Genomic DNA, 21,354 nt, shown 5'->3' on the forward strand with positions numbered 1-21,354 from the left:
CTCTCTAAAGATTTTCTTATTTTCCCTGAATTATTTGAGAGACGAATCAAATGACAGAATATCATATGCGTTGAATTGCAAATACTTATTCCTGAAGCTACCTTCAAAGTTAATACGCGCATCTGAAAAAAAAAAAAAAAAAAAAAAAAAATCTGAAAATAGGAAATATGAAAAGCTTGTTAACTTTGAGTAAATTGATGTACAATCCGTGTGGAATTCGCTTGTGACTCTACGGGGCATTCACAACTCATACAAAAACATTTATGTATACACAAAATTCTGCGTAATTGTGCTCTGGCCTGCAAATATGCCAATATGGTGATCCGAAGTATCTACTGAAATTCCTGCTTTGGTTGCTGCCATTCAATAAGTTCTGAAATAGAGTGTTCTTGTTCGAAGCCCAGATAGCAATCTGAAACTAAAATCAATTTCATCCCCTGGAGAGTAGGAGCTGATGGTAGCTCCATGTGAGTAACCAAGTGATCCGAGAAAGATACTCTCTTCAGAGCATGTAATTCCTGCGTTGAGGTGTTCCCTAGGACCAACCACCATGCTTCGGTTTTTACCTTAGGGAAACGTGGGGTAAATGCTCTTGATTTGTTTTGTCTGAAATTGGTCTTCACCAATCTGATGTTTAAAGAGCGAGATTTTCCACCGTCTCTTTGCACAACTTTTAATTTCACTTCGATGCGTGGAAAAAGCTGCAGGTCCTGATACAATTTTGAAGCAGGGAAATTTCCGGTCACGGTCTGCAAAGTTGCCTTGGGGAGTTCCAAAAGCTGCTGTATACTGAATATTCCTCTTTTGCCTAGTGAGTCGGCAAGTTCAACATTCATGCATGGCAACATCCATAAAGAAGAGTCCTCATCAAACCATAAACCCTGAAAAGAACCCAAAAAATATGAATAAGGTCAGGAGGTGAAACTATACTTCTCTCTTTTAAGAAACAAATTATCTGAATCAAAGAGTAATGTTTACAAAAAGATTAAAGCAAAGCTTCACCCTTTATCAAATACAAAATCTACTGTATAAGTGCAAGTGCACATTCCTTACAGATGATAATATGCTGAAATTCCGAAGTTCCTCATCTGACAACAGTTTAATGAGTAAGTCATAATTTCCCATGTTTTAGGGGTCTCTGAGATGTCTTGTTAAATCAAATCCAGCCCTTCATCAGGCCATATAAATCTACATATTTAAAATAAAAATACAAAAAAAACCAGATTTGTTGTAGGGAGGCATCAGTTTCTCTTGTTGTTTCTTCACAGTATAAATCCTCAAAGATTTTGCAGAAAGTTCAAAGTCCTGCTCAGATAGTCTTAAAAAGTTTGAGGGTATCCTACTTTGAAAGAGAAAAACAGAAAAGAGAAGTTTCTCTTGGAAAACTAAGGAAAAAACATATCAAGATAAACAACACAGGAAAGAGACTAACATGTTTAACTATTAATCAACGGATATGTTGGCTGCAGATAGGCCTATTATATACAAGGCAGAATTCCAAGTTGTCCTTATCTTTATTTTAGGCAAGTAATTTATTTCATTAAAAAAGAAAGCGAGAGTTTTAACTACTAAGAAGAATACCTGCATGACCATTTGCAAAAGATGCATGCAATTAACTGAGCTTGAAAGCCACCCACTGTTGGCACATATATCTATCATGGCCTGGATGATCCGTATACTTTGATCCAATACTGACTTTAAGTCTGTGACGTAGTCACTGATTGGTAATTCTAACTGTGAGAAATGTGCCTGAATGCAAAATTCATGCACGGTAAGAGAATGAGATGATAAGAGATATTAAAAGGAAAAACAACAGAAAGTTCATGTTTATGGTGCTGAATATATGTTTGAAGGCAACTCTGACCTGAAATAGCAGATTGGCTTTGACATGTGGATCATCTAAGCGATCCTTATCCACTTTATATCGGACTCTCTCAGACAATGCTTCATTGTAATTTTCCTATTATCAAAGAAGATATTATATCTTGATATTAAGATAGAAATCTCATACTTTTTATTGACTAAAATTTAAATTGTCGCAATAACATGGGTCAGACTAGTGTGTACAATATTTTCACTTTAAAGAAATGGTAGACTTAATATACTATTACAAGTTTAATGATAACCATTTTTTTTTCACAGCATTAGAAGAATGCCAAACCCCCCAAAAGCTAATCCATAGCAGGTCAATCTCTGCATTTCTTTCTTAATAAAGAAGATAGATACCACTTTGCTCATAAGCCAGTGCTTCGAGATTCTAACACCCAAAGGTCCAACCTTAATACATCTAGGCAGTCATGTGTGTGGCTCTCTACTCATCTAACGCAAACCAAATTGAAGTATAGGCCAACCATAGACTATAACTACCTCATTATGCCGCACAGGAAGTTCGTCGTATTCAGAAGCAGCAGATAGGATATGCAAGAACACCTAGAATAAAGAACCTTTGTAAGCATAACATAACAAAGTAAAAGTGAGAATTGAGAATAATAAATAGACATCTTCAAGAACCATCTCTTACTTCAAGCGATGTATCTAAACCTATGTTTGAACCAAACATTGATACAGTCATGTAGCTAAGGTAATACTGGGATGCAATTGAACCCAGCATCATTGACTCCACTTTGTCTTCATCCATCTTGATGCATCCACTGTCTTCCAGATCCTCAAATGTGTTCTGCACTAACCTGCCAAAATAAATTAAACAGTAAGTAATCAAAGCAATGCCACTGAAAGAGAAAGGCACAGCCAGATAAAAAAAGATTCTGTGAGAATTGGGAACATGTTATTACCTAGACAAGTAAGAGCTTAAAACTTCAGCTTCGGCATTGTCCAAGCCATAGTAAGCTGGATTAACCATCTGCAGAAAATTTCTTTCCCCTTGAGATCTTGTACAGGTTCAATAAATCAATATTCTAGGGGCACAATAATAATCAATACCAAAGGCCTTTAACTTGTATCTTCATCATACTGAAGTGCTAGAGGATCATGGTGCTGCTATTGTCACAACAGCAATGCAAATTTTCCACCAAAAAGAGATATGTGGAGTATCTTCAAGTGCAAGATGCATTCGATTTTCAGAATGCAATGGAACGCAAAATTACACAAAAGTTGACTTGTAGAGTTCCAAATAAATAAGATGTCATCTCTTGACTTTTTTGATAATCTAAAATTCTAAATATTCACTTTAAAATCCAAATTTACCAGGATGCCTTTACTATTCCTGATATTTGAGGCAAATAGTTAGAACATGATTTGCCATCAAGGAACCTATCCGTTTTAGACTAGTCATTAATTAATAAGTAGGGAGTACGAAAAAAAATGCTGGACTGATTGTGATGGAAATCTTGTCCCTCTTTCTTGTAAAGTTCTCTCTCTATTTAATAAAAGTTTGTGCTTATTATCAAAAAGAAAAATAAATTATGAGTAGAATCTGTAAATCTAAGCAACTGAACTGCTGTTAACTAATAAAGACACAGAAATCTATAATCTGATGCACATAATTTTTTCAAAATTTTTATTCTAGATAGTTATAGTGACCAAAGCCATACCAGTCTGCGGAATAAATATGTCCAGGTAAGATAATGCAATGCATCCTCTTTATGGCAAATTGTGCCAGAAACTATCTCTGCATTGAGGTGATTATGCAGCTGTTCCCTCAGACTACTCTCAACGGGAAATGGTTCATATAAAAACTGCAATTCATAAAACCACAAATTATTCCAGCATCCTATATTCCCATGAGGTATGACATTCAACAAACTGAAGTCACTGCTTCAAATCTGACCTTTTTATAGAAGCTCTTTTTGGGTTCATGAACAAGAATGACTGCTTTCCCATGTTGATCAAATTGTGGTCGGCCTGCACGACCCATCATTTGCAAGATATCTGTGATTGGAAAATCAACATATCTCTTTGTTTTCCCATCATAATATTCTGTTCCCTGCAAGTGAATCAACAGTTTTGTCAAAATTGTTTTATCCATCGGGTGGAAAGTAGGATTTGTACAATGGAAAAAGATTTCATACACAGCCACCAGTATTTTAATGATGTCAAGTAGTTCCCAGAAAAGGGTCACACAGTTACAAATTAATCTTAAATAGTAAACAGTAAAGGATGGTCTCATGTAGTTTTGGATCTATCTTCAATAATTTTTCTTGTTGTAATCTTTCAAATATCAAGATATGAAACAATAAACTTTCGCCCACATAGCCTTGCAGGGGGTGGACAACCTTACCTTGATTTTATTATAAAACGGTGCAAAACAATACACACATAACTTATTTCTCTACTGCATGCGGCAATAAAAAGAAAGAAGCAGAAGCAAGTTCCACTCCCCTCAGTTGTGGATCAATACTCAATTCGAATTCTAAACAATCTTTCTTACTGCTCCCAAGACTCGTGAATATATGTAAAATGTAAAAATGATCCATAATTGCTGCTCCAAAAGATCCCAGATATAAATCTTTGTAATTCTAGGAAACAAATATAAAGCATACCACACAAATTTTGCCTTACCTTAATAATGACCAGATGTGCCGGAAGGTTTACACCCCATGCCAATGTGCTAGTACAAACCAATACCTATAATTTAATGAATAATGGTTAATCAGTAAAAAGAGTGAGAAGTAGAGATCTTCTAAAACTCTCTTTTCCTGACGCATTTGTCAGGGGAAAAAAAAAGATTATTCAGGTAAAAGAGAAATGCCTGAATCTTGTTGTTTGCAAAAAGTTCCTCAACCAGAGATCTATCTTTGTCATTCAAACCAGCATGATGCAATCCAATTCCAAATTGCAAGGTGTGCCTCAGGTTATTATCGGTGACCTGATAAAGAACCATCTGCAGTTCTTCTTCTGGAATACTAAGAAACTGCCTTGGATGTTCATCTGAAGTTGCAAACTTCAATTACAGAAAAACACAAAAGTGGTTAGTCACAGTTATGGAATGCTTCATATTCCCAGTACGACTTTGGATCCTACCTGAATGAGGTCCAATGCAGTAAGCCTTGTCTGGCGACGAGAGGAAACGAATATTAGAACCGGTTTTGTAGGCGAATGGGTGCATATTGCAGCATATGTTGGTTTGTTCATGCTATTCATCCTTGGACAATAGAACTTTCCAGGATATCCCTGTTCATCAAAACTGACATATTACTGCTATGAAGTGGACATATATAAGGCCCTTATCCACTTTCATCTCAACATGAAAAAGCCAATCATGAACAAGGAGAAAAAACTCTACGTCTCTTCACAATTAACTCTGCATTTAAAAATAACTACCATGACACTCAACGTTTCTACAAAAACGAAAAAAGTACTATGAAAATTAATACTACAGAACAAGAAAACAAGAAATAACAGAGATGATGTAAAACCAGTTGCAATTTAAAATGCCTATATTCCCCCAGGAAAAAATAATTTAATTAGAAAGACCGAACAAGAATATCAGAGATGAATATGATAAAGTCAATTACTTTTCAAGAATCAGAATCCAATTGAAACACTAAAATCCACTTACCTGGATATGAACTTCTAGAGGTACAGGTCTCACACTTGGTTTGAAATTGAATAGTCCGATTTCATCAACACCCAACCAATCAGCCAAATCTCTAAATAATTGAAATGGTATAACAATGTTAAAACATAATATATTTATCAAGGTTAAAGAGATGAAGAAAGCCAAGTGCACCAATTCTGAAAAAAAAAAAAAAAAAATTAGATAAATAACACAAAAGAGAGGGTTTTGCTGAGTGATCTACAAACATATGTGAATCTGAGGATCTGACTCATTTCAGATGTATGCATGGCAGGTAAGGAATAAAATTTCGGGTTTCGAGGAAATTTCGATGGAAATTTCGACGGAAATTTCTAAGATTTTTAAATTTCGATAGAAATTAGATGGAAATTACTATCAAAATACGAAAATTTTGAATGAAACTTTACCATATGTTTATTTAACATATTATCTACTAAATTGATAAAAAACATTGAAGAAATCAAATTATATAGTAGGTTTCATGTAATATAAGATGAATATAATGCGCGCTGGAGCAAATACTGTTAAATAAAATTAGTATAATGAATAAACAAAATTAGTATATTCTTTATATTGTATAATTTAATTATACACTAAAATCTAAAATCTAAACCCTAATACTCTATATATTTTATATACCCTAATACTCTTTATACTCTATAATCTATACATTAAATCCTATATACTCTATATTTTTTAGGATATTAGGTTTTAAGCCCTTTAGGATACTTTTAATTTTTTTTTTATATAGAAATGTATTAAAGTTTAAGGTTTAAAATAACTAAAAGAAATCTCAAACCTTTTTTTCTTCTTTCCAATTGCCCAAACCCCCCCTCATTTTTTTTCTTTCCTTACTTTTTTTTCCCCGTGCCTCTCTTCAGTCTTTTTTTTATTTTTTTATCTTTCCTTCCTTTTTTCCCGTGTCTCTTACTTAGCCAAGCTTTTTCTTCACTAAGTGTAACAACCCAAATTTTGACTTATAGTAATTTTGTTACTTAAATTTTTCAAATTTGTTTTAAGGTTTGTTTAAAGGAATTAGAAATTTCTTTAAATTTATTTTAACTAACTTAGACCTTTGGTTGTGATTCTAGAGCTTAGTTGTGTGGAAATGAATTTTAGAAAATGAAAATTCAAGAATCTGACGATTATTATTTTTTTCATAATTAAATTATAAGAGTAGGATTTTTCATAATTTTTTTGAAAGCAATTTGACTATTTTGAGGTTATGGGAAATTAGTACTCATCAATACGAGTCCGTAGAATTTTTCGGTAAGTTATTTGGAGTCTCGAGCTTTTTTGGTGAATTTCTGAAGTTGGAGAAAATAGAAAATATGAAAATTTTGATAATTTCGATAATTTCGATAAATTTCGGTAAATTTCAAAAATTTCGCCGAAATCTTCCCGAAAAATTATTAAACATGTGTTTCGATTTCGACACCCTAAAAAAACGAAATTTAATTCCTTGATTGGCAGGTCAAGACTTCCCCCAGAAAAAAAGAAAAAAAAAATGAGACTAGAGGACTTGGAAGTGAGATACATTGCAAGATGCTAGGATCCAAGATCCATAAAGGCATACCCTGCATTTGCCAAAGCTGTTGAAAGGCCTACAAACCGTACTTCACGCTCTGTCTGTGATGATATATATCTCATCCTTGACACAATAACCTGGAACATAAAATTTGGGAGTTAAGATGTTCAATGAATTACAATAAATGAAAACAATTACTTAACCTAACAATACAAGAAATAAAACAAATGGGCAGAATGGAAAACAAATACCCTGTTTAAAATCCACAAACCCAGTCATAATTGACCTCTGGTTGAACATCTATGGTCTAACAGTGAGCCATATCCCAGTAAGGTCAAATCGAGATAGACCAGAATGACCCTAATGAAAACTACCCAGTTCATAATGACGTTAGATTATTCAAACTCAAGCCCAGACCATCAAATATCAGGTCACCGACCAGCGCATATTTGTACATATAAATTAGACATATTTGTACAATAATGATGTTAGATTATGCCACACAGAATTAAAGAGCTAAGGTTCATTTTAGCTAAAGAACACAAGATGTTTTCAATAAATACCTCAAGGATGGGTCCACGGTCAGCTCCCAACAAGTGAATCTCATCCAAGATCATAAGCCCAACCTAATGATGAAAAACACACATTAATACAGCTTGCAGAGTGACTTCAAATGATCTAGTAGAATTCAAGTGTAAAAAGAACAAAAAATAAAGGAGAAACTGATTAAAGAAAATAAAACAATGCCTTCTTTAAAAAAAAACAAAAAAACAAAAAAACAAAAGAGAGACAATATGTGAAAGAATGCACCTTTTTAACATAGGTTCGACTATGCCAATTACGACTGATACCATCCCACTTCTCAGGAGTAGATATTATGATATCCGCTGACAAGATGGCCATCAAATCTGGAGTATAGTCTCCTGTCATTTCAACCTGATAAAAACAGTGAATTATTACCAATACCACATGCTAAGATGTTACTTATTGTTCTTAAGAAAAAAAAAAGTCACCATTTTTTTCCCTAGTTGAGAGACAAGACCCCTTCTCCAATCATTCATTCTTTCTCGAACAATGGCCTTTAAAGGTGCTATGTAAATAACCTACAGCCAACAATTCATACATAGTACACTTTAGCATATAAAGAAGCATTCAAAATTGCAGTTCAAAATTGTAGTGGAAGTGTGAAGTGTGGAACACAATGATCACACACCAAATGTTTTATCCTCACATCAAGTAATCTCAATTGCAGTTCAAAATTTATACTTAACTACAAAGCATATCATTCGATCAAAATCAGAAGGAAATCACAAAAGAGCTGTATGGTATGAACCTATGCATAATTCAGTCTATAAATTTGATAAAATGTCAAATCATGAGATCTGGTGAGTAGGGACAGCAATTTCCTTTTGTAGAGTTGTGCCCAGATCAGCACCAAGAAGTGCTATTCTCTGGAAACAAACACTTTTTCATTTTGAGATTTTCCAGATATTCTTTGCCTACTTTTGTTCTTCGTTATATTGCATTAAGAAATGTGAATGGCATACCTTCATATCAGGCTGGGTATTGAAGAGGCGAAGCATAGCAAGCTCAGCAGATATAGTTTTCCCACTTCCAGTGGGAGCTCCTAATAGAACATTATTGTCTGTGTGATACAGGACATGGAAAACCTGCTCGATTCCCAAAAAAAATATCAAGTCATTGAAATGTGATGGGTACAGCCCGAAAGAAGAAAAAATAGAGTAAAAAGAAGCATAAATAAATGTCTAGAATCTCTGAGCCAAACCTGTGTTTGTATAGGGTTAAAGTGTGAGAATTTGTACAATGCTTCATAAGTACTGTTGCCAAGTGAAGTCACAGGAAGAGGTTTTAAATCAAGAAGTTCTGTATGTGAAGTATGAGCCTGAAGAAAGCATAGTTGTCTAATGAGACAAAGCTTTTGCCAGGAGCACCTTGCCAAAAGAAAAAACACCAAATCCTAATTAACAATGAGATATAAGTACCTCTGGAAGTGCTAGATTCTGGAAAGATATGGTGTAGAAAGCCTCTGCATGCAACCAGGAATCAGAAACAGCACGAATATAATATTGTGGTGGATGTGGCTCAAATATTGGCACAGTGAATGAAAGCTTCTGAGGTTCCCCTTTAGCCATCCGCTTTGTTAGAGTGAAAAGCTCTGAGTGGTAGATGTGGTCATTCTCAGAATCCTGTTAATATAGTCGAACCGGGCAGAAAATATATTTTAAAATGAGAATATAATTTTATATTGCTACTTTAACATGTAAGATTTATGCAGCCTAGCTACAATGAACTATCACAAATAATCCTTCATCTTTGAGCTGTGAAATATTCATCTTGTAATATCGGCAATCATTCAACGGAAAAATAACATGAAAGTGGATACCATGTCTGCACCTCAACTAGAATCCACCAACGCTGGGCAGTGCCATGGAAACGGTCTTTCCATATAAAGTCTGGTGTAATAAGCAAAGCTATCTGAAAAATTCAAAAATAATTAAGCAGTATTTTAAAATAAATTCTTAACAATTATACAATAGAATTGAGCAAGGTAGAAATTATAACAACAGATGTTTAAGGTTCACAATGGGAAATTACCTTTAAAACAGTTCTGGTGATTGGACTTACAGTTGCTGATAATTGAATCCATGGAAAATATCCCAAATATTGCTTGACCACCTTCAATTACCCAAGAAAAAAAAGGATAAAAGGCTTAAACAAATTTCTTATTGTACAACACATTGAATACCACAGTGAAGTTCAAAGCACCATACTAAAGAAAGTATACCCTTCCTCCAGGTGCATAACGGATCAGTGCTCCAATGTCTTTTTCCTGCATCTCATATAGGTGATCTAAGTCAGCCCCTCGTTCCTCAAGCTTTCGCAGTATCTGTAAAAATAGAAGCATCTTGTCAAGCAATGGACTACAGTTTTGTCAAATAATAGGATAAAAGTATGATGTACAAACTTCTTGCGAAATATCCCTTTCAAATTGTCTGAGAGGATGCTGATGGGGCCAAACTTGGCGATCCACAGCCTTGCAATATTCCAACATGAACATTGACATCTCACACCAGCCCTTTCGTAAACAAATCTCGAATAAAGCCCGCATAATACGTGCCAAGCTTGCACTTATATATGCAGCATCAGAAACCAACGAAAAGGTATCAATTGAGCCTCGAGATATGAACAACTGCAAAACACACAAGCAATATATTAGTCAACAGGTATTTCCTTTTTCTGTATTCAGTACCAGTTTTTGAGCATAAAGCAACCTGAATGAGAATGGAAATCTTTCCATGTTTATTTGAAGGACCACCCCTAACTTCTAATGGGCATGATGTTCGCACCAACATCTCTAGCTCATTCTGTTCCTCTTCCCGAACAACAATATTTTCAAATTCAGAAGAGTGAGCTACCATGTCAATTACCTGAAGAAGCAGCAAAAGCAGTACCAAAAAAATCAAATAAAATTATAATTATAAAAGAAACGAGTATGCATATCTCAAGTCAAGGCTGTACACAGATTTTTTTTCTTTCTTTTTTATATATAGGAAAGAAGAATTTTATAGAAGAAAAGAATGGAGTACAAAAGGATAAAGATCACTCAGTCAAAACTGCACCCCAGACAAGATGAATCACCCTAAAGGGAAAATCTCTAAATTTCTTGGACAATGTGCCCACAAAGAGGCCAAAAATCTAATCCTGTCCCTAAAAACTCAACTTTTCTTCCCCATCTTCAAAAATTTTGTTGTTCCTTTCTCACCCAATACTCAAATAAAAGCCAGCACTGCACAATGCCACAAGGTTCAGTAACTGGCCTTTCTCACCCAAAACTCAACTTTACATAGAGTAACTGGCCTTTCTACTGTATATTGTTCTGTTTTTCTTAAAAGGAAAATAAAGACTACAACGAAAAATAACCAAAAGAACTAATATAGCAGGTATGTGGCATAATGTTGTAACAAAAGGTATCTCCTAGGGAAATTTAACACAGGTGGAAATTTTCAACACAACACAAATCTGACACAAATTTAGCAGGTTAGGTGACTATTAATTGAAACAAATAATGAATAGATCAAGTTAATGTCAAACACGAACAACCCGATAAACTTGTTTAACTGGTATCATATGAAGACAAGTGGATTTTAATTTTCAGTCTTCAGTGTCTAGTTCACAACAAATGTATATCAACTTGAACACAACACGGTTAATAAATAGAACGGGTTAGTGTCGAAGTCATCTAGCATGATTAACTAAACATGTCTGATTAAAGTTTACTAGTACTTAACACAGGCCCAAAATGACACAACATGACACAAGTCAATTAGCATCCCTACTATACACTGGTTAGGGCCATCAGTTTCCTCCAAGTCGGTCAGGTTTGATATGGTGTCATGTGTAATTTAATAATAAAAAGAAGATCTGCATAATTTATCAAGTTAACTCTCCTCATTTTCTAAGGCCTTGATACCATCAGGCTCGCCAGAGTTCAAGCCATGGTGGTATTATGTGCAACTTTCAAATAGAAAATTAAATGAAAAAAAAAAAGCGACAGGTTTCAGAAACAATAACCTCAGTCTCATTCATGTGGCGTCTCAACATTTCATTGTAAGTTTCAACACTAGAGTAGTGAATATAAAAGTGGCTTGCAATGCGACCAAGCTCTGTACAATAAAAATTGCCACTTTTCTCATCAAATCGCATCATTTTTGCTTTGTCAAGGGCACGTGCAGCATCTGCTATGAGAGCTCTTTGCTTTAAACTCAAGGAAGGGTCTGCAACAACCTGTAAAAAGCAGAAGCAAATATCAATAACGTGCAAAAAGCATAAGCAAATATCCAATATAAGCACCAATAAAGTCAAATGAATTATACATCATCAAATGAGACTAAAGTCAGGCTGCTAGTCAAGAAAATGCTCAACTAGGGTCAACCACTCAACCATATAGGTAAAGTCAAATCAACATACAATACCTCATCCCACCCGATACCATATGCCAAAGGGTTCAGCCTCATCCTTATAAAAAGGTATGTATATCCAAGCCATGCACAAGCTTCCTTGACATTGGTGACAGTACCAAGTGCCACCTCTGCATTTAAATTGTCCTTCAACGAACTAATAAACTGCAAACAATAAGGAAAAGTGAATCATCTTAACATATTCTTGGATAAATACACACACACAAACAAGCAAAACTCAAAGTTAGAACACACGAGTACTTTTAAATAAGAGTTAAGAACACACAAGCATATTGTCATTATCACCATCCCACTTCATTTTATAACATAAACTTAAGTATGTGCATGACTTTTTAATGCAGTATGCTGATGCATAACAAAGTACCCAAAGAAACATCCAGATCCATGACACCTGGTCCCATAAATTAGTTGCACTTCCAGCTTAACTAATGTCTAAATCTGACTAATAAGTAAATATGAAGTACACAATCAATAAGAGAGAAAGTTTGTTGTCATGTCTAACATACATAATGTTCTAAGCTCTCACTTAAACTACACAAGTACCTGACTTTCTATAGGAAGTTGACTTGTCAGCAACCGCAAATAGTAGGCCAGCTTGTCATGAGAAGTGATTATGATGCCTTCACCACTTTTGTCGAATTGAGGTCTCCCAGCCCGTCCAAAGATCTGAAAGATGATATCATGAGCTTAAAAGAAAAATGGAAAACAGACATGAGACTTCACTTGAGCTATATTTACAAAAGAAATGTTTTGAATCTCACCTGCATAACATCAAGCATGCCCAGGTCTTTCCACCCGCCAGCCTTTGGATCATATAATTGAGTCCCCTGGAAGAAAACACCAGATACTTAATATATATGTATAGGAAACAGGAACTATTATAAAAGAGAGAGAAATGTAAAATAAAAGATGGACAAGAAGTCCATAAAGCAAAAGCAGCAGCCAATGCATAACAAAAAAAAAAAATTACATCAACTCTAAACTCTTAGCCAATCAAAATGAAATATACTTGAGTGAATATTTCTAAATTTAAATGAAAGGATATACTCAGTCTCAAACAAAAAAAATGTTACCCCATGCAAACCCTAGATTTACAACCCATTAAATGGAGTAAATATTCACTAAAAAAAATGATAAGTCTAAAGTTCTAAACATGCCACCAGAATGAATATTTTATCACAGTTGCAATATGTCATACACAGACAAGGATGAAAATGCTATTTAAGAATTCCTCATTTCATTAAAACTTTGAAACTAAAGAAAATGATATAATAGAGACGTTAACCGCCTAGGAAATTCAAAACTCTTTACAGCAAAAACAAAGAACTTGAAAAAGAATGCCCAGGTTGAGGATAATGTAGAACTTTAAACTGTCTAATTCATAGTTCATTTTGCCACATCTTGTAAAATTTAGAAAATTCAAATACCTAAGCTAAATTAATGCAAGGTCCAAGCCCCAGGCATAAATAATACTTTTGGAAGTACTCACAAACCTTTATCACAACAGTGTGAGCCGGTAGATTTACACCCCATGCTAAAGTTGCTGTACATACAAGTACCTAAAACAGAAAATAACATAAGTTGAGAAAAACATTTCAGCCAAAATAAAAGTGCTGGTATGAACCCATGCTAAAGTTGCTGTACAAACAAGTACCTAAAACAGAAAATAACATAAGTTGAGAAAAATATTTCAGCCAAATATAAAAGTGCTGGTATGAAGAGAAATTAGATGGGATCTACCTTCAATAGTCCATCAGAGAAAAGGCGCTCAGTCAGACCCCTATCAGCACGTAACATCCCAGCATGATGAACTCCAACTCCAAATTCAAAAAGTGCAACAAGATCTTTGTTTCTGGACTTCACAACTTCCCTCTGAAACGCATAAATTAGGACATATATGAAGAAAAAGAAAAGGATGCTACTAATAATAGATCCACAAAATTGAAGCATTCTTGGGTTTTTCTTTTCTTGCCTGGATCAGTGAAAACTGTGGGTGTTCATCATTCTTAAAGAACTCCAGTCCTTCATACTTGCGAGCAAGTTCAACCTGTTCAACATGTCATACAAGTGGTTGATAGCGAAAGCAAAGCATAACACGCCTCACATATTTGACAATTGACATTAAAGAATTATTACAAATTTACATCTAGTTCGTCTTGCTGTGATAAACCACATTTGGTGGTTGCATTACAAGATATAAAATGTCACAAACACTTGAGATTATTCGTAATAGTGTATCTCCAATTGTATCCCTTCCAAATTATACCCATGTGACCTTTTTATAGTCCATTTAATTGACATCTTAAGGAACTTAATTACCCTGATAAATAATTCACACATTTCCCAATTGGCACTCTCACACTGCCATCTTTAGTATAAACTTCACCTCAGTTTTAATTGTAAGCTGGGATGATCATATGCATTCTATTATAAAAGTACACATTGAAAACATTTCACATATTCTTAACTTCTTTGGTTTATAATGACCTTTTTCCACTGTTACAAATAAATTATTATTGATAAATTTCATCTTTTTAAACCGGAGCAGTATCATTAACTCCAAACCAAGAAACAATATAAGAGCAAACAAATGGCACAGGTACTCCTAAGAAAACATATTATACAAATAGAAAGGCAGTTCCTATGACTAAATCAAAACTTGCAAGAATGCATACTGGTCTAGCTGATGCACTTGCATCAACAATCAACTGAATCTTCCTCAATGACAAAGTCAAATTGACTGGTTTTATTATTAACACTTGCAAACAAGAATTTCAAGCCAAATAGAAAACCCATAAAAATTCAGATCTCATGAGAGTATACCAGTTTCTGAGCTGTTTTTGCTGTATCCTTTCGAGAATGGACAAATACCATTGCCTGATGACCTTGTCTTAGTGAATCAACAACCTGATGAAAAAAAGTATCAATAAGTCAATAATCATTCCAATACATAAATTACACAAAAGAGAGCCCACCAAGTAGCAGAGACCTTCTTGTAGCATATCTCATTCAACAATTCATTTCGGGCTGCAAAGTTCTGCTCGCTAATACCAATATACTGCTGTGCAAGGGGAACAGGACGATAGCTAGAATCAAAGAAGAAGAGTCCTGCCTCTGGGTTCACTCTCAGAAACTGTGCAACCTGGGTTGTTATAAAAAGAGCATCCACGTTAAGAAATAAATAGGAAAGGCTTCAAAGTATGGTGTTTAAAGGATAATAAATACAGTGTGGAAGTATCAATAAGTGGCCAAGAAACCTCCAAATAGTTGGGTAGAGTGGCTGAAAGGCCCACAATTCGTATCATTGTCTGTGTAGACTCCACCTGTCACACACATAAAAACAAAACAAAAAAAACAAAAACATACAAAAGGTTAGAAGCAACTAAATGGTTTGCAACCAATCATATAACTATATAAGTAACATGTAACAGACAACAGAAGATAACTAAGAGTAAGAAGAAACAGATAGTATCTATCAAACCTTCATGAGCATAAGTTGCAACCCTACAAATTTTCTGAACTAAATTTAAATAGTGTGATAATTATTCAACAGCAAGAACACTAATGATTCACTAAAATTTTACCTGGCGTAAAGTCCGAGCAACTAGAGCCTCAATTACAGGCCCTCTATCATCATTCAGTAGATGCACTTCATCGATAATTAAGAGCTTCACCAGCATTGAAAGTGACATGTCACTGCTCTTGCGAGTAATGACATCCCATTTCTCAGGTGTTGTAACTATCATCTGAATAACAAGAAAGTGAAACCATTAGGTCTTTTCAGTAACAATGAAACCATTAGTTCTTTCATGCATGTAATAACACCATACTGAGTGTGCAAAATTTGATAACAGTGACCTGAGTTTCTCCAAGTTCATTCTTAGACAGTTGCATGTCTCCAGTAAGTTCTCTCACAGTCATATTCAATGGAGATAAGCGATGGCTAAAAGCTGCTGTGACTTCTGCAGCTAACGCCTAGAAAAAACATGACAATAAGTAACAAGCCACCATGTTAACGCCACTTTCCCGCCCCCACCCACTCAGAAAAAGGATGAGAGTAATATAGTGGTGGATACCTTCATAGGTGCAACATAAACTATCTTAAATTCATCTTTATGCAAGTAACCATCTTTGAAGTGCTGTCCAATCTGCCACCAAATGCCTCACTCAGTATCTAAATCTCAAAATAGATCATGTACACAGTACTGAATACTTAATCTTAACAAACATGATACAGTTGAATTAAAATATGAAAAGTACTATTAGTAGCACCATAATAATGAAATTTGGATATCTATAATATCACATAAGGAGTTAAAATAACTAAGGCAGCAAAAATCTTAGTTTCCTACTTGCTTTACTTTGCAAAGGTGATATCTTTAAGACATTAACCCTCCCACAACAATATATAAATATATCTCATATTCCCAGATCATATGGCATTAGAGTGTTCCCCACATTCCAAATTTCTGTGCAATGAACCCAAAATAACTCGTGCATAATATAAAATCAAATGTGTGAATCCTTGATCAATCCCAAGTTGTAAGAGAAAAAAAGAAAAAAAAGAAAAGAGAAGAATAGAAACCCAGTAATAGCCAATAATTTAAACACCTCATGTAGAATGGAAATCATAGCTATGTTTGTTTTGCCAGCTCCTGTTGGAGCACAAACCTGCAAGTACATGGAAATCACATTCAGATATATCATACCAACACTTTAACTACGATGGTTCAAAATTCACATAATCAACAGAATAAATAACTTACTAGTATATTTTCATTAGTGTAATAAACAGTTTGAAATATGCGGCTCTGAATACGATTCAGAGTTTTGTATCCACGAAAAGCAGCTTGTGCAAAGTCATCTAACTCCGTTATCTCAATCTGGCAACATAAGATAGTAAACGAAAATTGCAATAAGAGAAATCAAGATCAGTAGGTGCTAAATGAAATGGCAAGCCAATTCTATCTGTTAAACCAACAGTAAAAACAGAAAACTATTATGGCCAGTTTTCCAGTGACAATCTCTATACTCAGAAATAAAAAATATATATATATAAGTGCATGTAGTTATTGTAAGGCTACAAACAATGTCATGCTCCACATAATTCTTCTAAAGAAAGTACTATTAGGACGCTTATACATGTCACATACATTCTGTCCGCAATTATATCAGAGAGAAATATGAGAAAATTTAGACAAAAAAAAAGAATGCTTCCCACCAGAAATATTTTCTTCCCTGGGAGGGGTGACAGGATAAGAGAAGCTTCTATAAGCTACCACAAGTTAGATCAGTCAATTTTATAGTCCCTGTTAGGGACGGAGCCAGCCTCGGAGGTATGGGTTGGTTGGGCCTTGGGGGTGGAAAGGTTGGGCGGTGGGGGTGGGCTAGGTGTGGGGATTGGATGAGCTCGGGTAGCATATGCTTAAAATATTTACCTTTTTTTACTAAGTTGGGCCGGACTATAGCCAGGGTCAGCCCTCCTATAGCTCCATGCTTGGTGATTTCCCAAACACCAACAGATCGTTTACTCGGATTTCATGTAGTAACTAGTGAGTTCATAAATCATACAACTAGAACATTTCTTTTAGGTTAACTGCCTTGAAGATAAGAGTTCCAATGTTATCTAAGAAGGACCTATATTTTGAGAATTCCTAGTTTAACTTTATATTCGGGTCATGCTTTCTTCAAGTATTTTGTACGATAAACTTCACAAGCCCTATTCATCATGGAAAGGAATAGCCACGTCTAGTACTTCAGTGTTCTGAAAGCAGCTAAAGAATCCAAAATATTAAAGAAATGAAATTAACGTTTGCATTTCCTGAAGGTCCCTATTAAGTCATATTTTTTATTTATTAACTTGGTCATACTTATGCATCAATGGAAATCTCTAATTAACAAATTTAAGCAAAAGCATTGAGAAACAGTAAATAAAACTGAAATCATAGTCATGAAGTAGAATGATCACAACTGCAAATGGGTACCAGCTTTTCTCCAGGTTTCATTTGTGCTGCTGCTGTTGGGGGGATGATGACCTCCTCATACCCCTTATGATGCTTCCTCACAGTGCCTTGAGGAAGAGCACTAACTGCTAAAGGCTGAGGCCCTTCACCAGACCCTAATAGATCATCAAAAGGACTTTTTCTTTCACTTGCTTGTAGTAAAGAAGAAAAATTTAAAGCAGCCAGATCACTATCAGTGCCATGCTCTGTTCCTCGTCTATGTCGCTTTTCCTCTTTGCGCCGAAGTTTATCAATTTGCCGTTCAGATTCTGAATGAACAGTAACCTGAACAGAAGTGGAATGCTTGATGCCATATATAGCCTTTTGATGATTTATGTTTTAATGGGAAAACATTTTATACAGAATCAGTTACCTGTATGCCATAACTAGGCATACGTGATTGAGAGCTTGAAGACAATTTGTCAGATTTCAGTATCAGTAACCCATGATGGATGGCATCAACAAGTTCCTTCCGATGCTGGGAAAAGTTTGAAAGAAAAAATGAAAAATGAAACTTTAGCTGTAAACTCATGAAAATAAATCTAGAACAGAAGTCTCTAACAAAAATCCATCTGATATCGAAAAATTGAGTATTGATAATACTAAATCTTAGCAAATAGAATTTCAAACAAATGCATTCAACAAGCCTCCCTTTCAACAAAAATAAATATGTATACCAGGATGGCCAAGAAACAATTGTATCCTACAATTGAAAAGGTGGCATGCAGTTGGGAAATCAGCTATGTATTTGAAAATCAAATCAACTTATTAAACTGATAAGATCTTACTGCCATGGGAAAGTACCACTTCTTCAAATGAAGATTGTCATATCACATGTTAGGAAATAAATAGTACTGGGGGAAGGGGTTCTTCTTTTGTTGTGTGCATGTGTGTGTTGGATTTTGGGAGGAAACCATAAAAAACTATCTAAGATTAGTTTAACAAAGCTGTAGAATAATTATATTCTTACTGATACGAGATCTTGAACAGTTTCAAATGCACCATCCCCAACAAGATCTAACAAGTCACCTGCTATCTTCATGGAGAAAAGAATGAGAAAAGAAAACTTAAAATTAGTATGAAATTAGTTGTCTACACAAGCTCAAGAGCGAAACCAATCACAGTAAAAGTAGATGAACTATTAACCAGTACCTCGTCACCAGCTTTGTCAGAGTCAAGCACCCGACAGATGGCCATAGCCAGTTCATCTCGGGAAAGTTGTGAATTTATCTGATCACATGCATCTTTTAACCAACTCAAATTGAAGCTTCGCCCATCAGTGGCAGAATGACGATCCATCAGGTCACTGTGACCATACAATCCTTCATAATATGAAGAAGAAGGTCCAGTGCTTTCTTCACCCAATAATTCCCCATCCTCTAAAGAAACATCCACCAGAAACCGAGCTGGTGCTTGAAAAACAAGGTCAGCACCAAATTCTGCATTGTCATTACCCCCATTTACATGCCTTTCTGGAACAAGTGCAGTCCCATGATCACTAGACTGCATCCCAGAAAGTCTCTGGGCTACGGAGGCAACTTTCCGCATGTTAGCATCTGAAACCGCGTGACCAAGAAGTTTTTGCACTTCCAGCCTGCATTTAAAATATTCGTAAATGCAATCACCATTCTTGAAACTTCATTTCCTTCTGATCCAGAAATATTCTTAAAATTAAGTTACAATCTCAAACTACTCGTAACAAATAAATCAAATGGTGATGAATAACTAATGTGACAATATCCCTGCCATCTATATGACTGTATGACAATTTGAACATGGCATTTACTACTTTTGAATATCAAAAAAGAAAAAGGAAAATGACACGGCTAACCTTATAATACTAATAGTTTCTATCCGATCGAAAAGAAGATTAATTATTGGGAAACAGTATTCTTACTTTTTTCCGGCAATATTTGTTTCAACATTGTCTTCCTCCTCTGGCCTACCAAAAAGACGGTAAACAGTCAGTGCCACCTCGCGAAACTCTTCGGAGGGAACTTCTCCATCTATCAACTCCACCACAGCTCCAACAAACTGCTTGTAAGCTTGCCGCACTTCAACCGAAGCTGCTCCACAAATATCCAATTTACTTACCATAAAACATAATACAAAATACGATGCTGTATATAGACAATTTCCTAACACCAAGTTGTTGTAACATATTACCTTCCTCCCATCTATAAACTATCGTCCGTGCAAGCTCCGACTCATCAACTGAACTTGAAGACCTATATCACACAAATTCAGAAGTTCAAAAGCTATTTTCAGAACATTAAAAATCCAAATCCCACTAATCCGAATTGAATTAAGCTCATCCCAGGAAAGATTTCGGTATTCCAAGTCCATCTTATCTCAACACACATTCTTCAGTTAAGGAACGATCAAATATTACTAATCCCACTTAGCCTCACTTTTCCTACGTTTCCTCGGCAACCAAACAGAAATAACAGCCAAAATATGAATGATGACAAGAAAAAAAGAGTGAAATGTTGAAAGGAAGTACTGGCGAGGCTTGTGGCTCTGAAGAATGAGCTTGCGCTGCAAATAGGCCTGGTCGACGTCGAAGGGCTCTCTCAGAGAGCTGGTGAGCCGCGGAAGCTGAACCAGCATCGTTCCTAATTCTTCACCCTTCCAAATTTTGTTTTCTCTGCTTCTTCTATTTGTTTTTGGGTACTCCGAGTTTGAGAGGAGGAGCAATGAAAGCTTGGGCACTCCGACTGTTATGGTGTCTTTTGGGGCAAGCAAGCAAAACTGTATACAGGCCTGAACCGGTTTTCGGCTTCGAGTTTGGGCCAGTTATGTGCGTTCCCTCGAGTTCAATTGGGCCTTATTTTGGTAAATCATGGTAAAATTTTAAATTTCAAAATAAATCAACATTATCATTTGAGAAATTCTATTTTTACCCCTCAATTTTCTCATATACCCACCAAACTCATTTTTTCCAAAAATTTACATTTTTACCCTGTACATAAGATTAACAACAAAATAAAATTAAAAGAAAAAATTGGATTTTTGGTCGGTGACAACATGCTGCCCACCCCTTACCTCTTTTATCACTAAGCGGTCATTTAGGAGCCTTTGCTGGAGATCCGGATTGTTTCCTCTCGACGATAAAATTTAGAGTGCTGCTATTTGCACACCTCAAAATTTTTTTTTGCACACTTTTTTTCTACTTTTTCTCATTTCACACCCTCACACCTTCCCATAATTAAATTTTCTCATACACACACCCCTCCCAATTACCATAATATTCTCATTTTATCCAACACACCCCATCAACTCAGAAAA

At 35.3% G+C, this 21,354-nt stretch overlaps 1 protein-coding gene across 2 annotated transcripts; it reads right to left on the reverse strand.

Annotated features, from left to right (window-relative positions):
• Nucleotides 1-159: 159 nt before the first annotated feature.
• LOC147275043 (U5 small nuclear ribonucleoprotein helicase) lies at nucleotides 160-20,763 on the reverse strand. 2 transcript variants are annotated; one of them, XR_015124166.1, is made up of 47 exons: nucleotides 20,570-20,763; nucleotides 20,233-20,294; nucleotides 19,964-20,132; nucleotides 19,219-19,660; nucleotides 19,037-19,102; nucleotides 18,440-18,544; nucleotides 18,049-18,351; nucleotides 16,831-16,947; nucleotides 16,676-16,735; nucleotides 16,141-16,212; nucleotides 15,923-16,039; nucleotides 15,649-15,810; nucleotides 15,322-15,387; nucleotides 15,054-15,206; nucleotides 14,888-14,971; nucleotides 14,037-14,111; nucleotides 13,805-13,936; nucleotides 13,558-13,623; nucleotides 12,826-12,891; nucleotides 12,608-12,730; nucleotides 12,059-12,208; nucleotides 11,658-11,870; nucleotides 10,358-10,513; nucleotides 10,051-10,275; nucleotides 9,871-9,972; nucleotides 9,681-9,761; nucleotides 9,480-9,560; nucleotides 9,068-9,271; nucleotides 8,851-8,967; nucleotides 8,612-8,734; nucleotides 8,078-8,167; nucleotides 7,875-8,000; nucleotides 7,628-7,690; nucleotides 7,113-7,201; nucleotides 5,519-5,609; nucleotides 4,981-5,130; nucleotides 4,709-4,900; nucleotides 4,519-4,584; nucleotides 3,788-3,943; nucleotides 3,552-3,695; nucleotides 2,793-2,860; nucleotides 2,522-2,687; nucleotides 2,368-2,430; nucleotides 1,865-1,960; nucleotides 1,582-1,749; nucleotides 1,054-1,305; nucleotides 742-881 (listed from the first exon to the last, which is right to left on the reverse strand). XR_015124166.1 is itself a non-coding variant. In XM_086256006.1 (46 exons), exons 1-46 carry the CDS (start codon nucleotides 20,674-20,676, stop codon nucleotides 333-335), a joined length of 6,276 nt encoding a protein of 2,091 aa, XP_086112132.1. In that variant the 5' UTR covers nucleotides 20,677-20,763; the 3' UTR covers nucleotides 160-332. The 2 variants fall into 2 exon arrangements, 1 of the variants encoding a protein (XP_086112132.1); XM_086256006.1 differs by lacking the exon at nucleotides 1,054-1,305 and having other exon boundaries at nucleotides 160-881.
• Between the last annotated feature and the right edge of the window lie 591 nt (nucleotides 20,764-21,354).

The sequence above is a fragment of the Dryas octopetala genome, chromosome 9, assembly GCF_963921425.1.
Source record: "Dryas octopetala chromosome 9, drDryOcto1.1, whole genome shotgun sequence".
NCBI lineage: Eukaryota > Viridiplantae > Streptophyta > Magnoliopsida > Rosales > Rosaceae > Dryas > Dryas octopetala.